General features: G+C 43.9%; 1 protein-coding gene and 1 long non-coding RNA gene across 2 annotated transcripts; one reads left to right on the top strand and one right to left on the bottom strand.

The window, feature by feature from the left end:
* Positions 1-464: 464 nt before the first annotated feature.
* Positions 465-22,587, bottom strand: LOC122775413 (G1/S-specific cyclin-D2-like). Its single transcript, XM_044035269.1, has 5 exons — positions 22,136-22,587; positions 20,561-20,776; positions 17,495-17,654; positions 10,721-10,869; positions 465-4,725 (listed from the first exon to the last, which is right to left on the bottom strand). The coding sequence occupies exons 1-5, from the start codon at positions 22,328-22,330 to the stop codon at positions 4,552-4,554; spliced, it is 894 nt and encodes a 297-aa protein (XP_043891204.1). The 5' UTR covers positions 22,331-22,587; the 3' UTR covers positions 465-4,551.
* Positions 19,255-20,449, top strand: LOC122775416. The gene is made up of 2 exons (XR_006361104.1): positions 19,255-19,375; positions 19,578-20,449. It is a non-coding gene; the product is annotated as an uncharacterized LOC122775416 (long non-coding RNA).
* Positions 22,588-27,109: the final 4,522 nt, after the last annotated feature.

Below are 27,109 nucleotides of genomic sequence, written 5' to 3'. Positions count from 1 at the left end.
ATCTCATTTCTATTTCTTACTTGGGGATTTCAGGGAGAGGGGAAGTGGTTTAAAGGTCAACTACATCTCATTTTTCATGTGCACATTTGCTGGGAGTGTTTATTTCTGGGTTTTCCTTAAATTCTGGACACAGGAACACGTATTGTCCCAGTGTTTGTCACTGCTGCTTTGTGTAACAGGTGACTAAAGTGGTCGAGCTGAACTTTGCTCTTCAGCAGGATTGTTCACAGACACACACACACATACTTCTATGACATGATTCTTTACTAAGCCCCTGACCCTAACCTCAACCACCACAGCTGGTTGTCTAACTCTAACCTGAGCCCTAAAAGCTCGTCTTAAACCTCAAACAGCACCATGGAGGTGTTTGTCTGGACACACGCACCCCTGCACACACACACTAATCTACTGACGATGAAACAATTGAAAAGCACACGGCTTAAAAGGAACACAGGCGTGGGAAATAGTGAGCTGATGTGGTGTCACACCCTTTAAAGCAGACGTTTATTGACCAGAGGTTGTGCAACAGACATTTGAGGTACATGATATGAGTTATAGAGGAGGGGAGGCAACTCGAAAAGGGAAATCTGCACCATTGAAACTTCCAGATATCAGAATATTTATGGTTGGCCATGACAACCCCCCATTATTTTGTGGCAGTTACAATGGTGGCAACACACGTTATTTCAGACCAAAACATATCTCTTTGTTTCACATACAGAATCCATATTGACTTGACATTCAGAATGACTATGGTTGTATTAAGCATGAACTGGACTTTGGCCATCATAGGAATGCTGTCTTTTCCCCTCTTTCACGCACAACAAATCAAGAGTAGTTGTTGTAGCCCCCCTCCAATATAGGTTAAGTCCAAGTGGAAGCCTCACATATTTTCTCACAAGTTGTTTCCCCACTAAAACAGTGGGATCATTCATCCACAAAAATGTGTAGTTGCTTTTTTTTTTTTTTTTTCACCCCCACTGTATTCTTTGTCCTCTGTCCCAGGCTCCCTAACTGTAGAGGTATAGGTGATGGATTTGTGTATTTGATTTTGTCCAGTAATCCTGAGGTATAGGAAATACCACTGATGTAGAATGTGACTGAAGAAGGAGAGCAAAATAAGATAAAAAAAAAAGGTGGGGGCGGGGGGTAAAGGAGACATGCTATCTAAGCAAACTGTCAAACTGTACAAAGAACATTTCCAGTCGAGTACTCATTTCATGTTCTTCTATCACCATCTACTTCGTTTTTCTGAATGTATCTCTTAAGCAGTAAAATAATTATATTATAATACAAATGTTTATAAAATAGCAGCACACTCAAGTGACACATCACAACTAGGTAATGTTATTTTTTTGTATAAATGAAACAAATTCATAGCTTTTAGCAGCGCAAAAAGACAACAATAACTCAATAAAAATATTGACACTTTTTTCTTGATGTCTTCACACCTCCTCCTCGGTCCTCTCTTCACTTTGGAATACAGTATCTCTAAATCTTAGAAAAACCCTTTTGCGGGTCTGGTCACCCCATAAAATATATCAAACACAAATTGTAAAGGTGGTCTCAATATATAACACATGCAACAACAAATTGCAGGAAAGAAAAAAAAAAAATCACAACCATTAAGTTTGGGAGAGAGCTTACATCAGACAAACAGAGGCAAAAATGAAGGGGGTCATATCAAATATTCATACAGGGATGTTTTGGCAAATGTGTCAATAAATTGCCCCAGTTGTACTGAAAAACATCACTAAAACATTAGATCCCCACATTTTCTTCAGTCTGACAAACATACACTCAGCAAAGTCACATACCATCATGACAAAAACAAAAGTCAAGCATTAAGTCAAAGACACCTTACTGTGGCAAAGCCTTGTGTCCTACAGAAACAAAACAAAAGGAAAAAAAGAATCTGTCTTTTGCTTTTTGCTGATGTCTGTCTGGCTGATATAAAAAAAACAAACCCCTTTGCTAATGATTTGAAGCAGCGAAGCTCACAAGGGGACGGATGCATTCACTGACAGACGATCAGTCTGAACTACAAAAGCCAGCACCATTAAAATCAACTGACCAAATCACTGCAACACACATCAGTTAAGGTGGTCTATGCAATCCTTGTTGCCCCCTCTGAAGAACATGTGCAAATATTAGATGTTACAACCACCCTCTGCTGTAGCTCCTCACTTCCACCTGTGTGACCATGTGTGGCTGTGTTACAGATAAATAAAAGAAAAAAAAAAAAAAGAAAAAAAGGAAAAAGAAAAATTCAAGTACAAACAAATATTTCATTTCTTGACAAAGTGAAAGGAAATCGAACAGAACCCACAGATCAGTGATCGCTGTGTGTAGTAATTGGCGTTTGTTAGAATTTATCAGGTCAGACTCCCCCGTCAACTTGCACTCGGCTTGGGTAGGAATGTTTTGTTTTTGTTTGATCGGAATGTCCTCTCTCTCTTTTTTTTTTAATATATATACGTGACTCTTGCTTGACAAGGGTATGTCTGACGATTGGGAAACCAGCCCTACAAAGTAAACCAAAGAAAAGGCTAACAAGGAAAAAAAAGAAAAAGAATAAGAAAAAAAAAGATAAAAAATCCATTCACCTCCAATCACCACCCAACACATTTCATTTTACTTATCTCCTGGGGAGCATGTTCTCAAAGTGCTTTGCCATTGAAATCATATAGGGGAGCCGCAAACAACCCTATGTGGGACTCTAGATGCATTGACAGTATATTCTCATCCTGTACTCCTTTCAACGCCCCCAACAAAGTTCATCCTCCTACACGTGGCAGCGTACAGTCTCTGGTTCCTCATTTCATTTGAGCATGAATGAAACCTAGAGCAAAACCGCTTCATTTAGCTGTGTCACTGCAGGCATCGCTGATTCCACCCAAAAGACGCAGATATTTTAAGTTTTTACTGTGAGGCCATTGGGCGTCTTGTGTCACCGTCCAGCCATTGGCTGTACATCATCCACATCCTCCTACACAGCAGCACTAAGATCCTGCCTATCCGACCACTGTGCCGTGCACTCGTGCCCTCCACCGTCAAAACTGTCCCCTGTCTTTTCTGACTCCTTCCCTCCCTGCTGGTTGACACAGTTGGACTTTCACGTCCTCCCGACTTTTAAAAAAAGCATCACTCTCTTCCAAGACTTCTCCCTCCGTCATGATGCGAGAGGCCTTTCGTTTAACTCCTCGGTCCAGACTCGAAGCAGCCTTTCAAAACGAAGGAAACACCATATCGTAACAATGCGCATAAAGAATGAAGTATCTGTAATAATGTCATCGACAGAATGGCAGTAATAAAACAAACACCTCACATGACCTCTAAGTCTGAGGTGAGAAACCTCAGGGACAACTGGAGAGATAAGGGCCTCCAAGTGAAAGTCCCTTAGCCCATATCCTCTTCTGCTAAATCTTTATCTCACTCAGTTATAGTCCATGCACGTGGGTTTATTGTTGGCCAACAATGAACCATGATACACCGTTAATGCATGAAGGCAGTGATATAGCGCCGATGCCCCGCATGTTATACTGACGGACAAAGTACGTGTAGCCTCGGCTCGCTCCGTAGACTTTAACATAGAACTGTGAGCCTACGACTTAACTCTGCTTAAGTGCCTCACGCCGTAGGATGCACACTGTTAATATATAGATACAGGATCACGTGTAGCATTCACGCAACGCACACACACACATACACCATTCAGACACACACACACACACACACACATGCACGCACACGTACAGGCTTGCATGCAAACTCACAGGCACACACACTGCACCTACAAACTGACACACACAAGCAGCCTGAAAAAAAGGAGCTTATTGATCTCTACTACTCAGTTCCAAAATATGTCCAATAATAATATTAATAATAATATTACTAATACTACTAATAATTATTACAATCCTGTCTCTTCCCTGGAATTGGGACCCACCAACTTTTAGCATAATGTTCTCACAGCCTCCTCCGTCTGTTTCATCCTTGACACGGGTGTGAACTCGGACACTCTGTCCTCTTTCACACCAGCCACAAATATTATAGTGATAATATTCACATAAAACAAAACAGAGAGAGAAAAAAAAAGAAAAAAAAAAGAAGACGATTCGAGCCCCACTGTGATCCCATGTATGCAATTTCTTAATGGTTTCCACAACTTCTACCTCATTATCAAGCTATGGTTATTAAGTATAATTTAAAGATCATACTATACAATCAAAAGGCAGAATGCAAATATGATTGGCTTCCCTTCTGTATATCCAAGGCACCACAGAGCTTCATCTTGAATCAAATTTGTTGCTTTTAGAACGAGAACCTCATAGAAAGAAAATCGCTTTTGTGGGCAGGCGTTTTGGACTTGAAGAACAGAAAATCTACAAAAAAACTAGCAAGCATTGTTCTTTTTCATTTAAAGGGCTTGTGTTTTTAACATTTTTTGTTCTTTTCTTCTTTTTTTTTCCACGAAAATTGAGGTTTTTTTTTTTTTTTTCATGACGCTTTTCTTCTTGTAAATCCTGTGCAACGATGCCCTCCGGTGGTTCACAAGTTGACATCACGGACGTCTGTCGGGGTTGAGGACTGATCCAGCTCGTCCAGGCCTTTGCCACTGGGGCCTCTCTGTGTCTGCTGCTGCTGCTGCTGCTGCTGCCGGCCCTCGCGCAGATTGCTCACCAGCACGCGCTCAATTTGTTCCTGACACTCTTTGAGAACATCCTGCAAGGCAAATAAAAAAGGTTAATTAGAGGGATTACAATAATACACTCAGTGGCCACTTTATAAAAACAGGACACAGAATGAAGTGCTGCTATGAGATTTGGGGCCACACCGTGTCAGTATGCCTTACTAACTGTGTTACTGCAATGTGATCGGCTGATTATATATTTGCACGAACCTGCAGTTAAACACGTGTACCTAATAAACTGGCTGCTGAGTGTGGTAATCTGTTATCCATAAACATTTCTCTCTTTCTGTTTTTGCCACTAAATTAAATGAAACTTTTTTATTTGATTCAAACTTTTAGGACAAAATACTTTTGGCATAAAGAACAAAGCAAATATGCTCAACTTCTTTCCATAGGTGACTCTTAGTTATGTAGCAATAAAGTCGCCCATCAAGCAGTTCAATCCGCATTTAAAGACATAGTACCAATGTTCTCAGAGGGGAAATTGGTTTATATGGCTGTCATTATGGTTAACAAGAGCAATCTGAAAACTATAGTTAATGCTTCAGAACCAGGGGCCCCCCCTGTGTGGCAGCACATGGGCCCCTGGGTACTGTATAGACTAGGGGGTTTTGAATGACCACAAAAGTCTTTAAGAGCTCCTGCCAAGGCTGAGCCCAGACACGGACCAGACCCAAGCATGACATCAGTCCACCAGGGCTGTGCGCTGAACACACCACCCCTATAGTTCTCATGTGTGCACACACACACACACACACACACTTCCACATGTGGAAGCACACCACTGCCTCCTTCATCCAGCCACCCACACACACACACACACACACACACACCTATCCCACCAACTCTGCCATTCCCAAACACACACAAAACCCAAACAGTCGTAGCCTTGACAACAGAGCGGCTGAAATCACAGGTAGTACTAAAGCTATGTTAATTACATCCACCTCCTGTGGGAACACAAAGGTGGTGCTTTTTTAACGAGAGCCAGTCTGTGTGCCTGCCTGCCTGCAGGGGATCCATCTGAACCCTGGCCAGCTCGCCTTTCACCATCAAAGGCCGCGGCGGCAATCTGAGAATCCACCTGGGACGGGAGCCTCTCAGCAGCGCTGAGCCCTCATATCCTTCCCTGATGGAGGGTTGACAGAGGGGACAGGGCAGCGTGGGGATAGAGAGCAACTCGCCTTGGGGGGGGCGAATGAGGACGGAGGAGGGGACGAGGAGGGCTCAGTTAAAGGGGTGCTGAATGGTTTGTTTGCAAGAGTGTAAGAGAAAGGTCAAACTGTTGGAGGGTGAGGAACAGCATGACAGTCGTGAAAGATAAAGCAGGTTACAAACTAATATGAATGTTCCCATCAGGCTATAAACAGGGTTAACACTGCTCCCTGGTGGTGAAATACTGGAGCACAACCAAAGCACAGCTGTCTGTCCTTAGTACCCATATACTGTGTATATATATACATATATATATATATATATATATATATATATGTATATATATATATCTACAGTATATTTGTACAGTTTGTAAAAGGAAGCCAAGGATTTAAGAGCCAAGAGAAGGAAACTTCTCTGTTTTCAAAAAGAGCTCTGTTCGACAGGAAAAGGAGTACTTACATGGATCTTAGTCGCTAGGTCCAGGTCTTTAGGTCTTTTTTAATAGCACATGATGTCAATTTTTTAAATTACGCATTTACAGGAAAACAGAAGATAAAGCACGGTGTGATTGACAGCTGGTGTGTTCTATTACTCGCAGGTGATATCTGTGAGCGCCCGATTTGAAAAACTGTTACGGCACAAGTGGCAAATCTTCAATATCAATATCATTTTGATATTGATACGTATGTCAGTACCCACACATGAGCACACACACACATATGCACAATATAACTGAGAGCGCCCCATGCATGGCCGGAGGGATGGATGAAAGTGTACCACTTGTGGAGCACAGGGAAAGCATTCTTTATAATTCACAGCTAATTTAAACCTGATGGGCCACAGTTTGAGGTTTTTTTTTTGCTTCAGCTCCTGGTGCTGGTACTCGGCCTCGACATGTTGAGAACTGAGGCCTTGCTCACCTGAGAATCGCTCTTTTGGAGCCAGAGAGAAAAATGACTTCCAACCAAGGGGGAATGGTAAATGGGAACATGGACATCATGTGCTCTTGAAAAAGACCTGAAACTTGTGGCCGAGTTGTTTTTGCAACCAAAAGGAGTCTCCCCCTGGTGGCCATTCCGCGTATTAAACTTTGTGAAAATGCTGTAGAATCAAACCCTCTAAAAAAAGGAAGTATAAATATCAAAACTCAGTACACGATTGCAAACAAACCGACTCCTGATCCTAGATCTAGTTTTCCAGCATCGACCGATGATGCACAAGAGTTGTTTTCTTTTCGCTCACAATCCATAAAGACTGATTTGATGTTTAGGGGGTTGGACTGATCTGGGCTGGTGTTTCTGGGAGAACGTTTCTCCCAGCAACAGGCCTGACGTGGAGGAAACCCGACCAGCATCTGTCCTTTAATCTCCTCCAGAGGTTGGCCACTAAGGGCTTGTGTGCGCACACACACACACACATACACACACACACTCCCCCTCATTCTCTTCCACACACACACATGTGCACATCGAATCTTCCCACCAACATGTGCCCCACTGGCCATAAAAACTCAACTCCTGTGAGAAAATTAAGTAAAGCGCAGAACATGTTAAGGAACTGCCTGTGTCTTACCGCAAGAATGCACTCCTTCATTTCTGAAAAGACACACACCCCGCCCCCCCACCCACCCACCCCCCCAATCGCTGATGCTCTTTAGAGCGGCAGTTCGGATCCAATGCCAAGCCCCATGGGCTTTATTCGAGAAACTTTAATGACTTCAATGTGTGACTACTGGAAACACCACTAATGTTTTCAGAGAAGCTAGGTACAGGCATACCAAGGGGGCCAACAGCATTTTAATTATTTGGCCATTGGACGTAGATAAACTGCGGCATCTTATTTGTTTTCAGCCTATACCTGCGACTGCATGGCGGTGCCATTTCAAACACGCATCGCACTGCAACGGCACCGTGTGTGTTTCCTATTCCTGGGCGTCCTGTTTGACACTGGTGGTGGGGGGAAGTCACGCAGACAGACAAAACCAAAAGGAAGAAATGTGTGAAGCCATGGAATGTGTTTTAAATGCTGACTGTACCACAGAAGACAGTGTTAGCTACTCTGGGAGGACTTGGTGGTCAGACAGCTGAAACAAACACACACAGATGACATACAGTGCGGATTTCAAGGACTATTGAAAAAAAAAAAAAACGTATCCGGGGGCTGACACTGGAAATAAGGAGTCACCACATGACTTGAGTTTCCGCGAGTCGCAACGCAGAATGTGACCTTTCTCTTTCTTTAGCCAGCGTGCTGAAAACACCACAAGTGGTGACGCCACAGGCTGTGTTCATAGAGATAATCTTTCCTCATAAATCTTTGTTGCACGCGTTCTTTGGCTCCCTAACACAATAGACTGTTGAGAATAAAAAAAAAAACATTTTAAAAAATCACATTGACATTTCACGTCTAGCCATTATATGCAGCTAGGACGAAACCACCTCAGTGATAGTTGGGCCACAGTGGAAACCACCGCAATTAAAAAAGAGGAATTAAAACAGGAAGAAAGGGAGAGAGGGAAAATGTGTTTCCGGTGTCTCGAGCCCCCTTTCATACAGAGATCCTGCCTTACAGAGAGCATGTGACCAAAAGATACAAAAGATGAATGAGAGATGAGAAAATAAGTGTTACAACGATAAGATCTAGGAAGTGATGGTTGAAAAACCTTTAAACCTCCCTCTGACCTCCATTTCCTGCTTTAATCATTCAAAATGACAACACTTGGCCTTCATGCTTAAAAACTAAAAATATGACAACACTTTCAAAATTCACATCTTCTTCCTGCTGTCCCAGACAGGGAGCCCCCCCTCTTGGCCACACCAGGTGTATTAGTGGCTAAACACATTCTTCCAGTTGCCCAAGATGGTGACTTGGCCCTATCACATTTCCACTGGAAAAACCACAGCTTCTGGATACCAAACATGCCAACCGAGTGCCAGGGGGGTGGCGTTGGCCATGATGCTGTTGGCAGCGGCAGCAGCTGCAGAGGTTGGCGAGAACTTGCTTTGCCTTCATATTTTGCCTGGCTCTTTGGCCCCGACTCTCTACGTGAAGCTACTCTACCGTTCAGGCCCCCCCCACCCCCCCCGATTGCCGGCAGAAGCCAAATTAAGTATAATGACTGTCCACATTTACGCTGCGCTTGCAAACTGCCACCCGGGCGACAAGCGTCAAGCAAGAAGGTGAAGTGTCACGATGATTTTGTTTGGGTTTTGGGAACCTAAGGTGTCACATGATCTGCATTTCCTCTTGTGAGATGCTCAGTCAGTGTCAAACAGTGCCATTAACTCTGAATCAACGTATTAATGTCCAATACACTGTACTAGACTTTTTTTTCCCTACATCAAAGGTGGTGCAGGAATCTGATGTAATTTCTTATAAACCAACAGATACTCGATGTGTATGTTGGCCGGCTTCTCTGCAGTATGTACCAAAGCCCCTCATATATGTTGAATTAGGAAGGTTGCCCTCTGCTTTGCCTCCTGTGTTTACTAAGAGCCATGGCTTGTCTGAATCCAGGAATGTGAGGAGTTGATCATAGAAACACAGAGCGACTTAATTCCCTCAAGTCTAAGACCTTGCAGCAGAAACACACTGAGGCCCTGTACTGCTGAGGCCAGCTATTTGTTTTTCCTCAGCTGCTGGGCGAGACTTCACACAGCTCGCACCAGAGGGAGCCATGCTTTCCAGCAGTGATGCATTATAGACCATAGGAGGAGATGAGAGAGGGCTGATTGTCGCGAGGGAGGCACGACACCCCCTCAGTGTCCTTTTCACACTTCAACAGCTTTCTTCCTCCTCCTCCTCCTCCTACTTCCCCTCATTTTGGGACAGACTTTAACATACCAGGGCGGAGGCTTGGGATCAGTGTCGCGGCCTTTGATCTGCTCCCTGTGCAGTGCGCACACAGTAACACAAATGTTCATGTTTATATTAAGTCTGCGGTTACTAACTAAGAGTGGTTTTAGTAGTAGGGGCTCTTGTGCCAAGGCAGCGGACTCAGCACTGCAGCTGGTCCCTGGACGCTGCTCTGCGGCTGCCCGCTGTCTCACAACGGTTAGGATCAGTCAAACGCGGATGACAAATGTCTCCACAGGGACTAATAAACCTAATAACTTATCATCTCACTGTGTCACTCTCCTTACCCCGTGCAGTTCTCCCCACCTACTCGGCCGCGCAGTGAACTAAAGTGAGCTGTAGCCCTCTCCAATGTACATGATGAAATCCAGGCACCTCCGAGTCAGTAGAGGCCCTGCCTGTGTTTGGACTCAACTCACCCGCCACCACAATATGCACCGTACCCAGACAGCTACACAGCTACTGGACCAGCATTCCTGTCAGTGTTAAGTTCTTAACCTGACTCAATTTAGAGGATTTCACAAGATGAGGGGGCTCTGAGAGTAAATGCTGTTAAATATGTTGCTGCCTGTCTTGTAAAAGAGATTTTTAATCTAATGATGCTTGGTTAGTGATATAAATAGTAGCGTTGTTTTCTTTAAAAAACAAAACACCCAGTGCATTAACTATTAGCAGTAATAGATACAATCTCATGTGGGGTAATTAGATGAGTTCATAGCAGCAGTTCGCTGGAAGTAAACAGTGGAGGAAGAGATGAAAAGAGGCAGCTGATTTGACTTTGAATCATAGCACATAAAAACCACTGACCACCGCACTGACGCCAGCAGAGATACTAGTGAGCGTTAACTCCTGTTTGTTCAAGTATTACTCAGAAACATCCCCCCAGGTTTTCCCACACACAAGTACCAAGCTCTAAGCTGAACCATGACTAACAAGACCACACTGGAATTCTAAAAAAAAAAAAAAGGTATACTGTATATCTACATGTGAATGAGGAGTATGAAATAAACCCACCACTTCTGTGTTTGTAATTTTGGCCAGCAGGTCTGTGAGGCTGTCGCCCCACTGCGACTGGTCAGCTGAATCCAGCTGGAGGCCACAGATCGCTGCCCCCACACTTCCTGTGGCAATCATGGAGGGAGGGTACATGGCGAATCTGAAATCTGAAAGAGGAAGACGAGGGTTTGAGTTTTCAGTCATATTAGTTCACATAATTATTGCTGTTGTTATTCACCTGGTGCACTTTATGTAAATCACACTTTAGATTCATACATGCCACAAAAAAAGTAGAGATACATCCCTCCCAGAGACAATATGATTTGGTAATCTAGCAGTCAGCTAATAAATAATCCTTCTTTTGTACCAGGCCTGAACGCAGCGCTCACTAATGACCACGGGCCTGGATAATGAGGGTTCACTTGGCTTGTAAAGAAGCTGAAAAGCAACTACCCTCTCCCACTCCCCACTCCAGACCCCCTTTCCCCAGCCCGGCCCCTTTTCTTCCATCTCCTGAGTAAATCGTGTGCTCACTGAAAAAAGCCCCATAGCGCTTGGAAAGGGAGGAATAAAGAGGCTCAGTGCCTCTGCCAATGCTCACTGCTGTAGGTCCTTTTTCCACGTGTGGTCACAGGCGTGCGTCTCAAAGACCAATAACCTTGTTAGCTCCCCTCACTGTCATTCATAATGCAAATGAGACAGCTTGTGAACGGGCCAGAAGCCCGAAAAGGCAAGGCAACTGGCATACAGGGGGAGAGTGAGGGCAAGGGAGACAGACAAGATGGACAGAGAGAGAGCGCGCGCAAGTTTTTCACCTCACAACACACACACACACACACACTCTCCTTTCTCTGTTCTTGCTCAACTTCTACCTTTCTTTCTGGACAACACATGGCCTGCTCAGACAGGAGGGGGCAGTGAATGGCACACATGCCCCAGGCTTTGTTGCTGCAACAGGCAGCGGTTTGCATTGGCGGCCCTCCTATCTTTTAGCATATTAATAGAGTGGTGGACCTGCGAGAGGGAAGGCAGAAGAGTGTGACTCCATTGTCCAGAGTCATCACCTCATTTCACCCAATTGAGAGACACAGCATCCATCCCCTCTCTGCTGATAACAATTCAGCGAGACAGGCTGGACAAAGGCCGCGGCTGGATGGAGGGGGGGTGGCAACTAGGGTCGACAGGGGGCAGGAAGATGAAGAAGGAGGGATGGATGGTATGGCGACAAGGCAACGGGGAGAAAAGAAGGGAAGGTGGTGGGCGTGGTGAGAGGAGAGGTTGTAGACAACGCTGCTGCTGCACATCACTCTTAAGTCTGTGTCCAGAACCTTGTGAGGTTTTGGAAGAAGAAAAGAGTCGCCCTCCAGTGACCCTCAACTCCTGCCTCCCATCAACCCCTCCACCCACCCCACGAGCATGCCTCTTTTCCTGGGCCACCTATGGACTAGAGGAGTGGGCAGCCGAGGCATAGAAACAGACTTCACATTAACATATTGCCATATTCAATTGCAAAGCAAACTGCACGCAATGGCTCTGAAGGAGATTTTTCTTCCTTCTCTTTTTTTTTTATTTTTTTTATCTGGAATCAAAGAGGTAGGCCCTTTGATAGCTGTAAAGACAGCCCCTCGCTGCCTTTTTAACATGCACAGCCAGGCGCTTTCTCATCTTGTGGGCTCAGTGTTGACAAATAAATGAACTTATTATACACCCCTGTGTTCGCCGCTGGGCCTCTGCCAAGGGGCGATTTATTAAAGGCTACCTTGAGCCAAGAGGAAAGAGCACACAAAGCCCCTCAGCATTACATCACTGCTGTAAGAGCACAAGTTTCTATAGCTGGGTAAGAGGACAAAGGCATACACGGATTTACTGTATGTGTGCAGTGAGTGCAGACTGACAGGCATGGAGGCAGACGCCTCAGAGACACAGGCGACAAACAATGGACCCATTCCTACATGTTTTAAGATGCAGTGGACAGCGGGCACACACACACACACACATGCACGCACGCACACACACACACAGCATAGCTGTAGGTTTGTGGGAGAGCCGAGTGTCGGGCAGTGGGCAGCAAGCTGATTTTTCGCACTCGAAACAAGACAGGTCTGTAGCAGAACAAGGACGAGCGCGTGCAGCTGATGCAGGCTAACACTCCGGCCTGGTGGCTGCTGCATGTGGGGGGAAGAATGGCTGTATTTTAGGAGGCCCTCATTGATATTCATGTTGAGGATAAACAGTGTATGTAGCTGAGTGGGGACGCCTGCGATGGAAAGCTCCCTGTGAGCAGCGGCTGGCTGGCCTGGCCTGCACGCCTCTCACCCCCTTCAATGGCCCTTTCTCCTCCGTGTGCCCCCTCGTCTCCATTCCTCCATGTTCCTACCCCATGAAACTTCATCCTCAGGCCTCTGGTCACACAGTCTGCTTCCCTACATGGCCCATTCCTCCTGGGTGGCTGCTATTCACAGTATGCACATTAAACTTGTAAATTAATTAAAGCTGGAAAGTTGAACAACAGCCAAAAAAGGAGAGAAAAACACCTCTCCTTTTCACCCACTCCTCTCACTCCAGTGCTATAAATCAGGGTCTTGTATTCTATACATGTAGCTCTTATTGACCTTGTTTATTAAACGAGCAGCATTACGAGCAACCTCGGCCCGCTGACTGATTAAGGCCAAAAACAAACACCATTTTTGAATTGGCATACAGTGAGTTTTACCATTAAATAAAACACGACCTGGTAGTCAAAACAAGTCCGTCGAGAGCGGCTCACACGCTCCATACCTCCAAACAACAACAACTATGTGTTTGAGCAGTTCTTCCACGTGTAACAAGGGAAGAAATCACTGATTAAGTATAGAAACTGGCCTCCATCTGTCATATTCCATTCACTCGTGTTCCAGACTGTCATTCATGAGTCACACTGTGATTTCGACTCATTTAGCCAAAAAAACAGCTTTTCTTTTTCCCTCCCCACTTGTAGCGTCTTGTGACAATTCTCAAAATTCTTGCACCATCACCTCCACGGTCACAGCTGCAGCCTTGAGGCATGGGTGATGAGGAGCATACAGATTTGGATCACAGGGAGTTAGAGTTCACTCTTTCTCCACTGTGCAAGAGCTGGTATCTGTGTTTGAGCCTGGTTTAAATATTCAAAAAGGTGTGTTTCGTGACACGGAGAGACACTGTCGTGGCTACTTGATCTGTGGTAAGAGTGAACTCCACGGCTGACGTGTATATGTTTGGTTTCAGGACCATTTTAAGGGTGAGCATTCACAGAAGAAAATCTCTCCCTCCCCTGTGTTTCTGCTGTGACTTAGCCGGCTACATAACAGTGTGGTGCTGATTACACGAGTGAGGTCAACGTGGGAGGGAGACTCAGGACATGCCACTCAGTGATTCAACCCGTTACACATTTTTAGGCACATACTGACAGGAAGTGCCTTCCTGCTTCGTCTGTTGATGATGCACACAAGACCGGACCCGATGATGAGGGATGATAATTTGTCGGATGCGGTGGCTAATTTGTCGGGGTTCTGACTCACCGAACATGAAGGCAGTTTTCGTGTAAACAAACACCAGTGACAACCTTTTCATTGACCACATCTGAGATGAATCATTCATCTCTCGCATGCTGGGGCTGAGCCTGGAGGGGATTCACCATGCAGCAGGCAGCAGCCACTTGGAAAGGAAGCTATGAGGAAGCATTCCTGCCTCTGGACAAAGTGAAACCTAACATCCAGAATGTGTGAATCATTTTAGACCATTCGGGCGGTGACTGTTGCATAAAAAAGCGTGTGTTTGTTTGACTTTGGTGCTTTTAACTTGGGAAGTGGACGGACTATTATTCAAAATATGATGTTTGGTTAGAAGTTGTAAAACTGCTGTGGTCAGAATATATAAAGCTATACGATAATATCCAGCACAAGAAGAGCAAATAGTCTATTCCACGGTAAATATGTTACAATTAAAGTGGTTAAGTGAAGCCTTAGACCAAAGCTTGACCCCTTTCAGGTTTGTTATTTAGTGAATCATTAGTTGAAACTAACCAGCTAATCATCAAATTACTTCACACAATCCACATACCAGGAAAAAAAAACATTAATCAAACACTCTTCACAGATAAAAGCACACACTCTCGGTTACTTAAATCACTCATTATTTATACCTACACTTGTATCAGAATCATCATTGTGTCGTCCACGACAATTGACTCCCTCTCTTGAACAGCAGTGTTGGCCCTGATCCAGAGTTTTCTTTTTGGTCAACTTCTATAACTATTGTCACCATTCCATGCATACCATTACAGCGATTACGCTATTGGAGCTGTTTTTAAAAAAAAGAAAAAAAAGTAGACCATAATCTCCCCCAATATGGCAAGAAGACGGAGCTCAATAACTGCAGAAGACAGCTTGGGGTGCATCTGTCTGCCCCATGCAACCCATCTATTCTCCCACTTTACCTCAATTGAATAATAATGGAAGAGGAAGCTCGGAGTGCGTGGTGTCTGTGTGTAGGAATGGAGGTTCATAATCTCCCTTAATGAGCTTGTTTCTGGGCTATTATCCGGCGGCCTGCCTGAGGGAAGCGCTGGTGTTTCCTATCAAGTGGCCCTGCAGCGCTGACCCTCGCATGGCTCTGCATATGAAATGTAAGGGCCAGGCCTTTTGTCTCCATTCTCTCAGCCTCTAGCTGAGCCCCCCGAGCCATTTGCATAGTTGTGAATGGACCAGCCAATGTTATTAATTAATACAGAGCCAGCCTGCGCCACCTGACAAAATCCCACCGAGTGGCTCGAACGGAACTGTTTCATCAAAAGAGAGGAGCCATTAGGAATGAGAGGCCTTATTCTCCACTTCTCCTCTTCTCCCTCTTGTTCCCTTGAAAACAGAGAGCCGTGGTTTTATGTGTGTTTTCTTTTTCAGTATAGGGGCAGCAGTGGTGGGAGTGGTGGTGGGTGGAGGGGTTGAATGGACTCTATGAAATAGGAAGGCCACAGGTGACCCGTTGTCAAATGTCTTGCAAATGTAAATCCTCCTGAGAGATCTCCTCCTTCTGCCGCGTCTTTACCTTCTCAGCTCCGCTCGAGGAGGATTCTCAGCAGATAACCCAAAGATTTACGGCTGGGAACGTTCCACAAATGAGGTTTCGAATTCCCAGAGATGTTCAGATGCACCAAATTGTTGACTCACTCACGCTCCCTCTTTCTCTGTCTTGCCCTCACTCTCTGTTTGCCTGGATACAAGTCTGAAGAGAGTATACACAGATAAATGGCCTGTTGCTAATCCAGTGCTAACTCCAGAAAGTCTCTCCTCTGAAACACAATGTCAGGAGGACGACTCCTGGAGGCTCATAAATTTATTTCCACTGCCTCATTGAAGCAATTAAGGACAAAGTGCATGCTGAGCGTTTCACAATGTTGCTTTGGGAATTGGTCCGATCACTGACACGCTGTCATTCCACACATTACTCCGCTGGCACAAAATGAGGGGTGAGAGATGTGGGGCAAGACAGGGAGAGAGGAAAAGAGCAAGCGATAGTAAAGGAGAACGAAAAAAAAGGGAGACACAGAGAGAGAGAGAGAGAGAGAGAAAAAAGAGGCGTTTTCCCTTCAACATGAACTTTAGTTGCCAACTTTTCTCACCCTCTCCTATCCATTGCACAATCGGCGCAAAGGATTCCATCCCTTTGTGTTTTAAATACCTGTCACCTCCCTTGTTTCAACTCATCTGTCTATAAACACACTCCTGTGAATGATGTCAGCACAAGGAGCCCATGTTTCCCATGAGAGGCTGCGGTTAGCATTTCTGTCCAAGGAAGCTGCTGGTGGTGTTGCTGATGGGGTCGCTGCACGTCATGAGAAAGAAAGGATCGGCAGATAACCTCAGTATCGGTGGATTGTCTGATTATTAAGTGTTTAAGAGTGTTCGGCGCTGGCTGAAGTCTCCTGACGTTCCCTGATGTTTGCTTTGATGAAGTTGACGCAAACAGGAGAAACCTGCCCTATAGAGAATCTCAACATGGGAACTCAACATGGGAAAGCTATCATGTCCTCCAGCTGTAGGGTGGGGAGGCGTGAGAAGCTGGTTGTGGGGGAAAGGGGGAGGAGAGATATGAAAACATGACATGCCTTAGAATTGCCAGTGCAAAAACAATACACTCCTCTGGCTTTCCCTAACTGCTCTGTTCTCTCCTTGCATCTCGTCTCTCTCTGCCTCGACCAAGCCGTCTCTCCGGATCAAGTTTAGGGCTCCCTGTTCCTCCCACGACTCGCTGGATGTTTGATCTCGAAGGAACAATTCACCTCAAGAGCAGAAAGACAATGGCATTCCCGCCTACACCCCTGTCCATTCCTCTTCTCGACCCAATGCGACATGGGAATGCCCCTCAACCAAGCAAAGTCTGCTTTGAAGTGTCACTGGATGCTCTGCAAGCCACTGATATGCCTCTAAAACATGACCACATACCAGCCAGGGAGAAGACAGATGATGCACATCAGACCTAAGAGTCTGACGCTTAAATGTCCCTCCATGACACATGCTTTTCTTAGGCATAATATTTGGCCCCTGGAGGTAATGCATCTTCCTAAAGTGACTGCGGGTCATGGCTGGACTACAGCAAACCTCTGAACACAGCTGTTTTTGCTACAAATTATGGAGCGACGAGGGCTTTTGATAGGTCGGCGAAATAAGGGTCGACCTATGTGGTCATCAGGTTTTCAAAACTAGGACAAAAATCCGTCAATATTACAGAAAAAAAAACACATTTGTGACATTAGGCCCCACTACTGTATCCTACCTGTGGCACAGAGGGCGATGAAGGTCTGGACATGTTTGCGAATAAGTGCCAGCTTATCCTCGGGCAGCGGCAGCCTCCTCACAATGTGCTCAATGAAGTCATTTGGTGTCACTGCTGCCAAGTTCCACTTCAATTTCCCCAACACCACCAGTTCCCATTCCTGGAGAGAGGGGCAAAGGGTAGAGAGCAGAGAGAGTTGACCGAAAATGAGAAAATGCTTAAGTGACACAAAGTAAAACCACATATTTACATATGAGACACAGCCAGTTGAACGGCAGTCTTAAAACGTGTGTGAATGTGACTCTGTGGGGGCCCCTGGCCCCTGTACGGTGGCGAGTGTGTGGATGTTAAGCATTATTGTTATTACATTAGACTTGGCGCTGGCCAAGCCTGAGACGGCGAAACAGCAGCAGCAGCGCCACCAACCCAGGTGACCTCACAACACTGTCTCCCTCCCCGACTGTCTGTCTGGCATCTGGGGACTTTCCTAAAGAGGCCCACCAGAGGCTCTGCAGAGTGTGTGTCGAGGCTTATGTGTGGATGTGGAGGGAGAGAGAGTATGGACAGGCAGGCTGTGCCTGTTGAGCAGGATCAGCTATAAAAGCATATTATCTTCAAAAAACACACACGCAGTTTAATCTCTTAACTCAATCACTCATTTATTTAAACTATTAAACCCCCCTTCATTGTATATTACCACAGAAAATGGGATTATTTTTCTTTAATGCAGCCAGTGCTTGGCTACCAATTCAACTAAAAGAAGTGAGAAGAAAGTGCACTCCACAGTCTGCTCATAGGTACTAAAGAAGAGCAAAGGTTTTGTTTTGAGTCATTTACAACGGTATTTGTGGAGCGGATGAAGCACAATCCTGAGGTGATGTGAAACCTGCACTCGACGTCACAAATCAAAGTGAATGTGGGTGTCTTGGGAAAATGTGATACATAATACAAGATGAGTGCCTGTGTGCAATGTGTGTGTGTGTGTGTGTGTTTGGGGGAGGGCACTAGGTGTGGCGCTCTCTTCTCTTAGAGGGTATTGTTAACTTTCACTTCCCAGAGAAGGTGATTAACGGAAGAGTTGGTGACTAATTTGGGAAAATATTTTGTGGTGTGGTTCCGGACTGCAAGCCTTGTGACTGGGACTATGGATACTCTTCATTTTTCCTTTCAGAGAGAGAGAGAGAGAGAGAGAGAGAGAGAGAGAGAGAGAGTGTGTGCACATGGACTCAGTCATGAGACAATTCAACATGGCTGCCACTGACCTCAGCACAGTGACCCCTTTTTTGCGCCTTGTATATTTCCCGATTGCCCTGATGTCAGTGACACGGACACAGGAGAGCAGGCGTGTGTTCTTTTTTGTTTTTTTTAACCACCATTACTCATACAACAGGAATTAAAGGCACTTTTGATTTCAAAGTGAAATAAATCTCTCTCTAAAGAGTGTCTATCTAAATGTCTGATCCTATGCAAATCATTGACGTCTTGTACATCATGGCAGCTCTAAAAGCCCTTTCCATCAAAGTCAAGAATGTGCAAGAATGAAACATACAGCGAGGGCTGGGCTGTGAGAAAACCTTGCAACACAGGCTCTATGCTGACAGAGTGGCAGAAAGGCAGGCAGGCAAGCACCCACTTCCTTCTGCTACTGCCTTCCTCTGGTCACACCTTCTTTGTAACGTTGTGGTTCTCTTTACAAGAAATTGTTACCAAAGATGAGGACAAAAAAAAAACAAAAAAAACGATCACATGCCCTGAGCAGCTGATCTCTGTTTCCTGTATCTGCATGTCAGCCAAAATACTGCCTTATACAGAAACAGCGAGGAGAGGCCTCAGCAAACCAGTTCAAGCAGTGAAGGCTTTGACTTCACACTGCATCTAAAGGTAGGACAGACTCAGCGCGGCTTTGAGCTACATGCACTTTTACGTGACCTCACCTCGGTCTCACAGTGCACCGCGTGTTTTAAAATACACACTTTCTGTTCACATGTAAATCCTGCAAAACTGTATTCCACTGACCATTGAACCCATCAGTGAAGGGGAGTAATTGAATCAGACAACATTCACAGGCAGAAATGTTTTCCAGGAAATTATCAGAAGCCAACAAAACCAACAGATGCTCGTCAAGAACTGGAATATACTGCAGCAATCAGCCCCAGCGGGTAGAGCCGCCAGTCAGCCAGCGAGGCAGACCCACAAACATCAGCCACGTCTGAATCATAATATGTGGCCTCTTTCACAACATGGGTGGGATTGGTTGTTGTTTACCGAGGAATGTTTATGTAGAACCACAGCGCAGTGTGGAAATGCTTATCTGATGTGAATCTGAGTTAATTAATTGGTTTGCACTGGTGAAAGCATCTGGTGTTATCAGGCCAAAGCAGCCTTATCAAATAAATAGGAACGCCGAGGAATGACATTTATGTCCGCTCTGTCCTGTGTCATAATATAGTGTGTGATATTTATTGCTGTGGGACCATTAATGCATTGAAGAAAAGTGAGAAATAACACGGCGTGACATCATATCAGCAATGTGTGCATCCATGGTTATTTCTGGGACGAAAGCTACTCTGTAAAAGGCAAACTTGAATTTCCCTGTGTGTCTCCCTCTGTAGCTGACAGGAACAGAGTCAGAACTTTGGCTGGAGTTCAAGCTGACCTCGTTGCTCTATGCAAATATCTACCACTAGATGGCGATGGAGACCACTGCACAGACTGGATGGGTACAGTAAAGTCCAGAGGGTCTTGTACAGTAAAGGGAGCTCTTGTGGAACAATCCACTGAGGAGCTTTATTTTCCCCAGGTTTTTTTTTGCTCTTCGTGGACCTTTAGTGGAGACTGGACAGCAGATTTGGTGAAATGAGGACAACATATGTGATGTTTAAAGCTGGAATGACTGCAATGCTCATATTTCTATTCACCTTGAAATCAAAATGCAATAAAAATCAATATTTCTTTTCAAAGGGTCATAATTGTGCAGAAAACATGTCACAAATAACCGGCGGGTGATGACAGCATGAATCCCTCAGAGGTGCCACTGTGAGTTTTGCAGAACAAAATGTTGCTTACCAGCAGCTCCTGTGGTCTGATGGAGTTATCTGTGTAGATGCAAAGCTTCTCTGCAGTTAATGGACGAGTCTCTTTCAATTTGGATGCAAGAAACATGCAGACTGCTCCCAGCAGCTGCAGGTTACACTTTTTGGTGGGTACCACGGCTAAAAACCTGTCTAAGTAGTTCATGGCCAGGGGAAAAACTTCTTCCTCGCACTTCTGCTCCTCACAGACCTGAGCAAAGACACAACAGACAGTACAGCGACGTTTAGCACGACCTGGCTTATTTCCCAGCAAGAAATGCATATAATGGGTTTATTAAGAAACGAAAGAAACATCTAATTACAAAAAGAGCACATATAAATTCAATGACACACAGAGTTGGGGCCCGGCCAAGATTTTGCGCCCAGCCCTAATCGGTTGCGACATCATAAATTAATTCAAAATAGATAATTTATTGCAAAGACTGAAATGAGTCCCAAACATATACTGTCAATAGTCACATTCCTGCAGTTCATTGACTAAGAAATGAATTCAAGTCCCAAACAGTCGAGCCAAAAACACCCCGACAGCGCTGCATACGGAAACTCACTTTTCTTCATTCGTCATATTTTCATAAAATAATTAAAAATATAAATAAATTATCTGGACCGTTTTTCTTCACACCATAATGTTCAGCGGGGGCTTCCACATCATACCCGACAATTCGTATCCAAATCCACACGCGGTAAATATGAATAAAATGTCAAAATTAAAGCCAAGTAACAGGAGCTCGGGATAGAGTGCGTCACCGCCGACCCGATGTGTTTATTTCAAAAATTAATTAAAATTCTCCGGTGGCTCGTACACGGACATTAATGACATGAAAATAAAGCGCAAAGCCTCGGGATTGTTTACATGCGGGTGTTGGGAAGAAATATCCGACATAGTGACAAAAATTGAACATAATTCCAGAGTGAGGCAATGCGACGGGGGGAAGACAAGAGGAGCGATAAGGCCCTCGCCCCTTCCGACATTTAAAACAGATACCGCAAATATTAGCAACGCTTTTTATGATCATTTCTGTATTTCGCGGACACCCAAGAGCCTCCTCTGTCAATGCCGATGGGCTTTAGCCGCTGTTATTGCGTTTATGACACTGTAAAGTCCTCTTAAAACGCACAAGCGCTCCTGTAAAAAAACAACATGGCGATGGAGCGCAGGGCAGCATTGCATTGGGGAGTGCATACGTGTGCATGGAAATATTCCGGCAATCTAAAATAATAACATTAAAGAATCAACAGGCAGCGTGTACACGCGCAAAGTGAGGCGATTAAAAGCAATTCTCCGCTGTCAGCGAGATCACAGCTCATACTTTGAAACGCAGTGTTCGCGAGCGGACTTTAAACATGCGCATGAAACAACGGCAAAACGACACATTTGGTTCATGTGAGGGATAAACAGTCGCAAACGAGAGCTGCGACTCTCATCTGCTGTCCACAAATTGCAAACGGAGCTCAGCAAAAGCAGCGGTGAAACAAATCAGGAGGCTTTCAAGTCGAGCACGGAAATAAAAGCCTAGAAGACTTGTCAGCACTCGGCGTTTCGATATACCTCCAACATCCACGTAGCGACCATCCTCCGCATAAACGGCTGAATATCTTTCTGGACGACTTTGAAATAGGAATATTGGGGTAGAAATCTCTCCTCTATGGTCAACAAGCTCTGCAGGACTCTGTCATCGCACAGGAGGTTGGGATCGGGACGAGCTCGTATGATGGTGTCCATTTCGAGGCAGAGCAGCTCCATGGTGCTGGTGCTTTCACTTAAGTCAAAAAGTAGGATTTCTCTCTCGGAAGCGCAAAAGCAGTGTTGCAGAGTAAAAATGCAAAAGGATGGCAGGGAAAGTCTGTTAGAGGCATAAAAGTGAGACTGCAGGGGCTCCGTATGAGTAGTCCTGCCTCTCCTTGTTGAGAACTTTTTCCTCTCTCCCCACAGTGCGCCTCTACTTTCATCCGCCTGGCCAGATCAGGCGCATTTCAAGCCTGCCACTGACGCAATTCACTTCATTACCTCTGTATAGACCAGACGCAACATGCTGCACTGCTGTCCCTCTCCCTCTCTCTCTCTCTCTCTCTCTCTCTCGCTCTGGCATACAAGACAAGTTTGTGTAAACTTGTTCCATTTCAAAGAAATCCTCATAGCACAACACTTTCTACAGCAAATACACAACAATAAAGACAAAACAAGCGCAGAACGTCTTTGTAGAATCAAGTTTCACCACATTTTCCACACATTTATTGATTGCTTTGGTCTGAAATGAACCAGCATGATCAGTTGTGATGGATAAAATATGTATATATGATACATGAATGTTGCATAAATGTTGAATACATGTGTTTTGTCTGTTTCTCTGCCTATTTCTTAATCATGATAACATATTTTAAGGGATAATTGCAGACTGGAGGGCACACAGTGTATAATATTGGATTATTATTATCATTTGCCTAATGTTTCATACATACATTTACAGAATTAAAAAGTTTCAAGGACCCATCTTTACTCCTCAGAGTGGAAGTGGTCCCTTGTGCACGTAATCTGGACAATAATTTGGATTAGAACGTGAGAATAATGACTCATCACACGAGTATGAATCTCCGGTTAAATCGACTTTGTCTGTTGCTTTTCTTTGTTCTTTCTAGACTCGGTGAAGGATGATACACGGGGACACTGTACATATGTGGTCACGAGCGCTGCATGTTTAATTACAGGGGCATGTGCGAGAGCGAGCGCGCGGACAGGCAGGACAGAGCCACCCACCTTCCTCCCCCTCCCTCCCTCCCTTCCTCACCAACACACCCACACACACACACGCACGCACGCACGCACACACACACACATACACACGTTAGTGTGAATTTTTTTTTAAATGGCCGCCACAAACTGCTCGTGGTTTAAGATAGCTTTCTAGGAAACTTGAACATTTTTTTCCCCCCCTTGCATAATTTCCTTTTAAAGATAACACAACTATCAACCACTGCCTTTGTTCAAACTAAATAATAATCATAATAATAATGATGACCAATTTCCTCTTTTCTAAAACACAATTTCTAACTTTTCAAAACAAATCTTTATGATTATATATAGATATATACACATTGAGACAAACTTTGATAAAGAAATATTTCCACATGGATGGGAAAAAGCAGGTGGAAACTGAATGTAAGATAATTAAAAAAAATGACTGCCAAATGATTTCGTCCCCTAACATACAGTCACAAAGAGAATCTGCATGGCTAAATATGCTAATCCCCCTCCTATTCTTAGTCGACTTCAAAGACTGAGCCCTGAATGAAACAAGACTCAAGTGCATCAGGGGAAGAACTGGGGACTGTAAAATCCTCAGAGCTTTAGAGCTGCTGATTTCCATCCGAGACTTGTTGGTTATATAGCCAAAGTGGGGGAAATGTCTCTTTAAAGTTTTTTTTTTTTTTCTCAGTCTATGTTGTTTCCTCCTCCCTGTGTGTCTGTGTCGCAGAGCCAATAGTTCCTCAGCGCTCGACGGCGGCTGTGCGATTGTTACTGGGCAGAATTCTTCTATACCTCCTCCTCCTCCTCCTCCTCCTCCTCTCTCTGGTCATTTATCAGTCTCTCTCCTTAATGGGTGTTACTGCAGCTTTAACAGCCTATCAGGGTGACACGAGTGGCATCACGCAGGACAGAAGTTTCTTGAATCTTTATTCAAGAAACTTATCACAAAGTGTTTTAATCATTTCTTTATTAGGTTAAAGCAACACGTGTCGGCAGCTTCAACGAGGCAGAAAAAGACTCCATCATCAAGAAAATGCAAAAGAAATACAAGGAAAGAAAGAAAGAAAGAAAGAAAGAAAGAAAGAAAGAAATATGATGTGGCTGTGCTGCGGTGGAGAGGCAGGTGTTCCAAAAAACCTCATATTCAACAGCATCAGGAGCCTCCAAGCAGCTGCACCATGGATGCGCAATTACGCATTCCAAAGCCAAAAACACCAACTTTTAACCACATGATATTAAGTGGAAAGTGGACACTTTTCTTATTATTTTATAAACAAATAATAACATTCATTTAATCTCTCTCTTCAGTAACATCAGTACATGAAGATGGAATCTTGAAGTCCTGCTCCACAGAAGTGCAAATCACTATAAATAATTATGTGTATATACATATATAAAGAATGTCGGAAGAAAGCGCATCCTTAACTGACTTTTGATAGAACCACTTTGCCAAGATGCTGCTGTATAAGAATACACTTGTCATGCTTATTTATTTATTTATTTATTTACTCATTTATCTATTCATTTATTTAGTTGATTCATTCTGCAGCCCAGCAGTGGAACAGAGTCACCAGCGACTCCACCGAGAAAAATGAGAGACAGCAGCAGCAGCAGCAGTGCAGTTTGTCCCCGGAAGCATTCAATTACCATATCAGAATAAAATCTGAACACAACCCCATGAGTCGGAAACGATAACAAGACCTGTGAGGTATGAGGAGGAGATGGTTAAAGAAGTTTAAATAAATAAATAAATAAATAAATAAATAAAAAGTTCGATGAAATTCCGACGCTGCAAACTCAAAAGAAATATCCCGTCAAAGATTGATGATGTAGCTTTAAAATCATATAAAAAAAACAAAAGCGAACTCAAGTGCACCTGTTTGCAGCTCCACAAAAATAAATTAAAGTGTCGTGAATTCCCTGAATTGTTCACAGTTTAAGAGAAAATAAAAAAGAATCCCCCAAAAGGAAACGCACAACGCACTCCTTCCCCCGTTTTGTTTTCAATAAAAAGAAACCTCAAAGACATGATCGATAAAGTGAGACATGGTCACTTTTTCTTCTTCTTTTTTTTGTGTGCACTGACTCATCATCACATCACTGCACCTTTCACGGTTTAAATCATCGTTACAACAAGAAGCAGGCAACACCCCGACGACGAGGGGGAGGAGGAGGAGGAGGAGGAGGAGGAGAGAGAAGAGAGAAGCAGAGTCTGCATGGGCTACTTTTCCCTGCAGCTTGTTTTACCGACATCAACATGATGCTGAGAAAACAACACAAATATGAGACACGAGACACAAAGAAAGTGTCAGAGGGGGAATTTGGCAGCAAGCTCCTGAAATGACAGCAGCTCAGACTCTGACTGAAGTTTGTTTGCAGGTGAAAAAAGAAAGAGAGACACAATCAAACAGCTGTGCCTCTTTAATCAAGCCTTTTCTAATGAATCTGCCATTTTTATACCTAATATTAACGCACAAATAAACATTTTATATCATTATTCTATGAGTATTAAATATTTACACATTAGGATTTAACAAAAAAAACTGTAGATCTTTAACTTTCAGTATCATTAAAACAATAATATTTCCTCCTAACACATTTTTTTCTCCCATTTTGTAGCTAAACTGGTTTAAATAGATACAAATCTCTGGAGCTATGTGAAAAGAAAAACACACACAAACACAACCTAAAGGCAACACACCTGCATCAGCAGGTCAGCAACTGCCAGGCAGGAAATACTTTTCCTTTTTTTTTTGTCAAGAAAAATTAAATAGAAAATCATTACTTGCATGTTATATTATAATCTCATTTGACCCACTTCTTTATCATGTTTGTTTTGTGAATAAAAAGACACACAAATGTTAAAGAGATTTGATGTGACAAAAAGAACTTTGGAGGATTTATGAGAAAATGTACCTGTCTGTTTGAGCTGAACTGTGCCTTAATTGTTTATAAACCTTATTTTAAACTGTTAATTTATGCTTAATGTTTACTTTTATGATAAGAGGTGGTCATGATAATTTTTGTAGGATTTTTGATAGAGGTATGAACACTCCTAATCAAACGGATCATTGTGAAATGGCTGAGGAACAGGCTGATGTGCTCAAATTAATTCACAGATTTAATTATTTTCGCGTAAAGAACGGAAATAAAATGAAACATTTCAGTCTTAAAATTCAAATGTGCCCATTTTCTAATTTCCCCGACATCAAAAGTGTTGGATTTCCTTTTTATTTCAATTTTATTACCATATAGAATGTACAGCAATTGAATTAAAAATAGACGACGCGTGGAGGGATGTTTGGGAAGGTGAAAATCAGGGGAGCAAAACTATTTTCTACACGTAACTCAATTAAATGTTTACTTAAAAAAATACATACAACATAAAAGCAATCACAATCACACAGTTCACACTGACAGTTTAATAATGAAGCTGTTCATTTAACCAATCAAGCAGCAGGTGAAATGTTTTCAAGCCTCTAACGGCCTCCTCCCTCTCTGCTTGAGGATTCATCCACAAGTAAATGATGCAAACATCCATCATCATCACCATCATCATCGTCATCAGCTCACATTAATCATGTTTTTTTCAAGGCAACTTCATAACAAGTGCTAAAACACAAATTTCCAGATGTCTTCGGTGTGATCTGCCCTTTGTGGTGGCCACCGTTTGTCTGTCAGGCTCAACATTTCCCGCTATTTGCTGTATTTTTGCTCGGTTGAATAACCACAGATGTGTGTGTGTGTGCGCCACAAAACAACAATACAGAGAAAAGC

The sequence above is a fragment of the Solea senegalensis genome, linkage group LG10 (genome assembly GCF_019176455.1).
Source record: "Solea senegalensis isolate Sse05_10M linkage group LG10, IFAPA_SoseM_1, whole genome shotgun sequence".
Lineage (NCBI taxonomy): Eukaryota > Metazoa > Chordata > Actinopteri > Pleuronectiformes > Soleidae > Solea > Solea senegalensis.
Note: the sequence above shows the minus strand (reverse complement) of the source record. Positions and strands in the feature narration are given on the sequence as shown.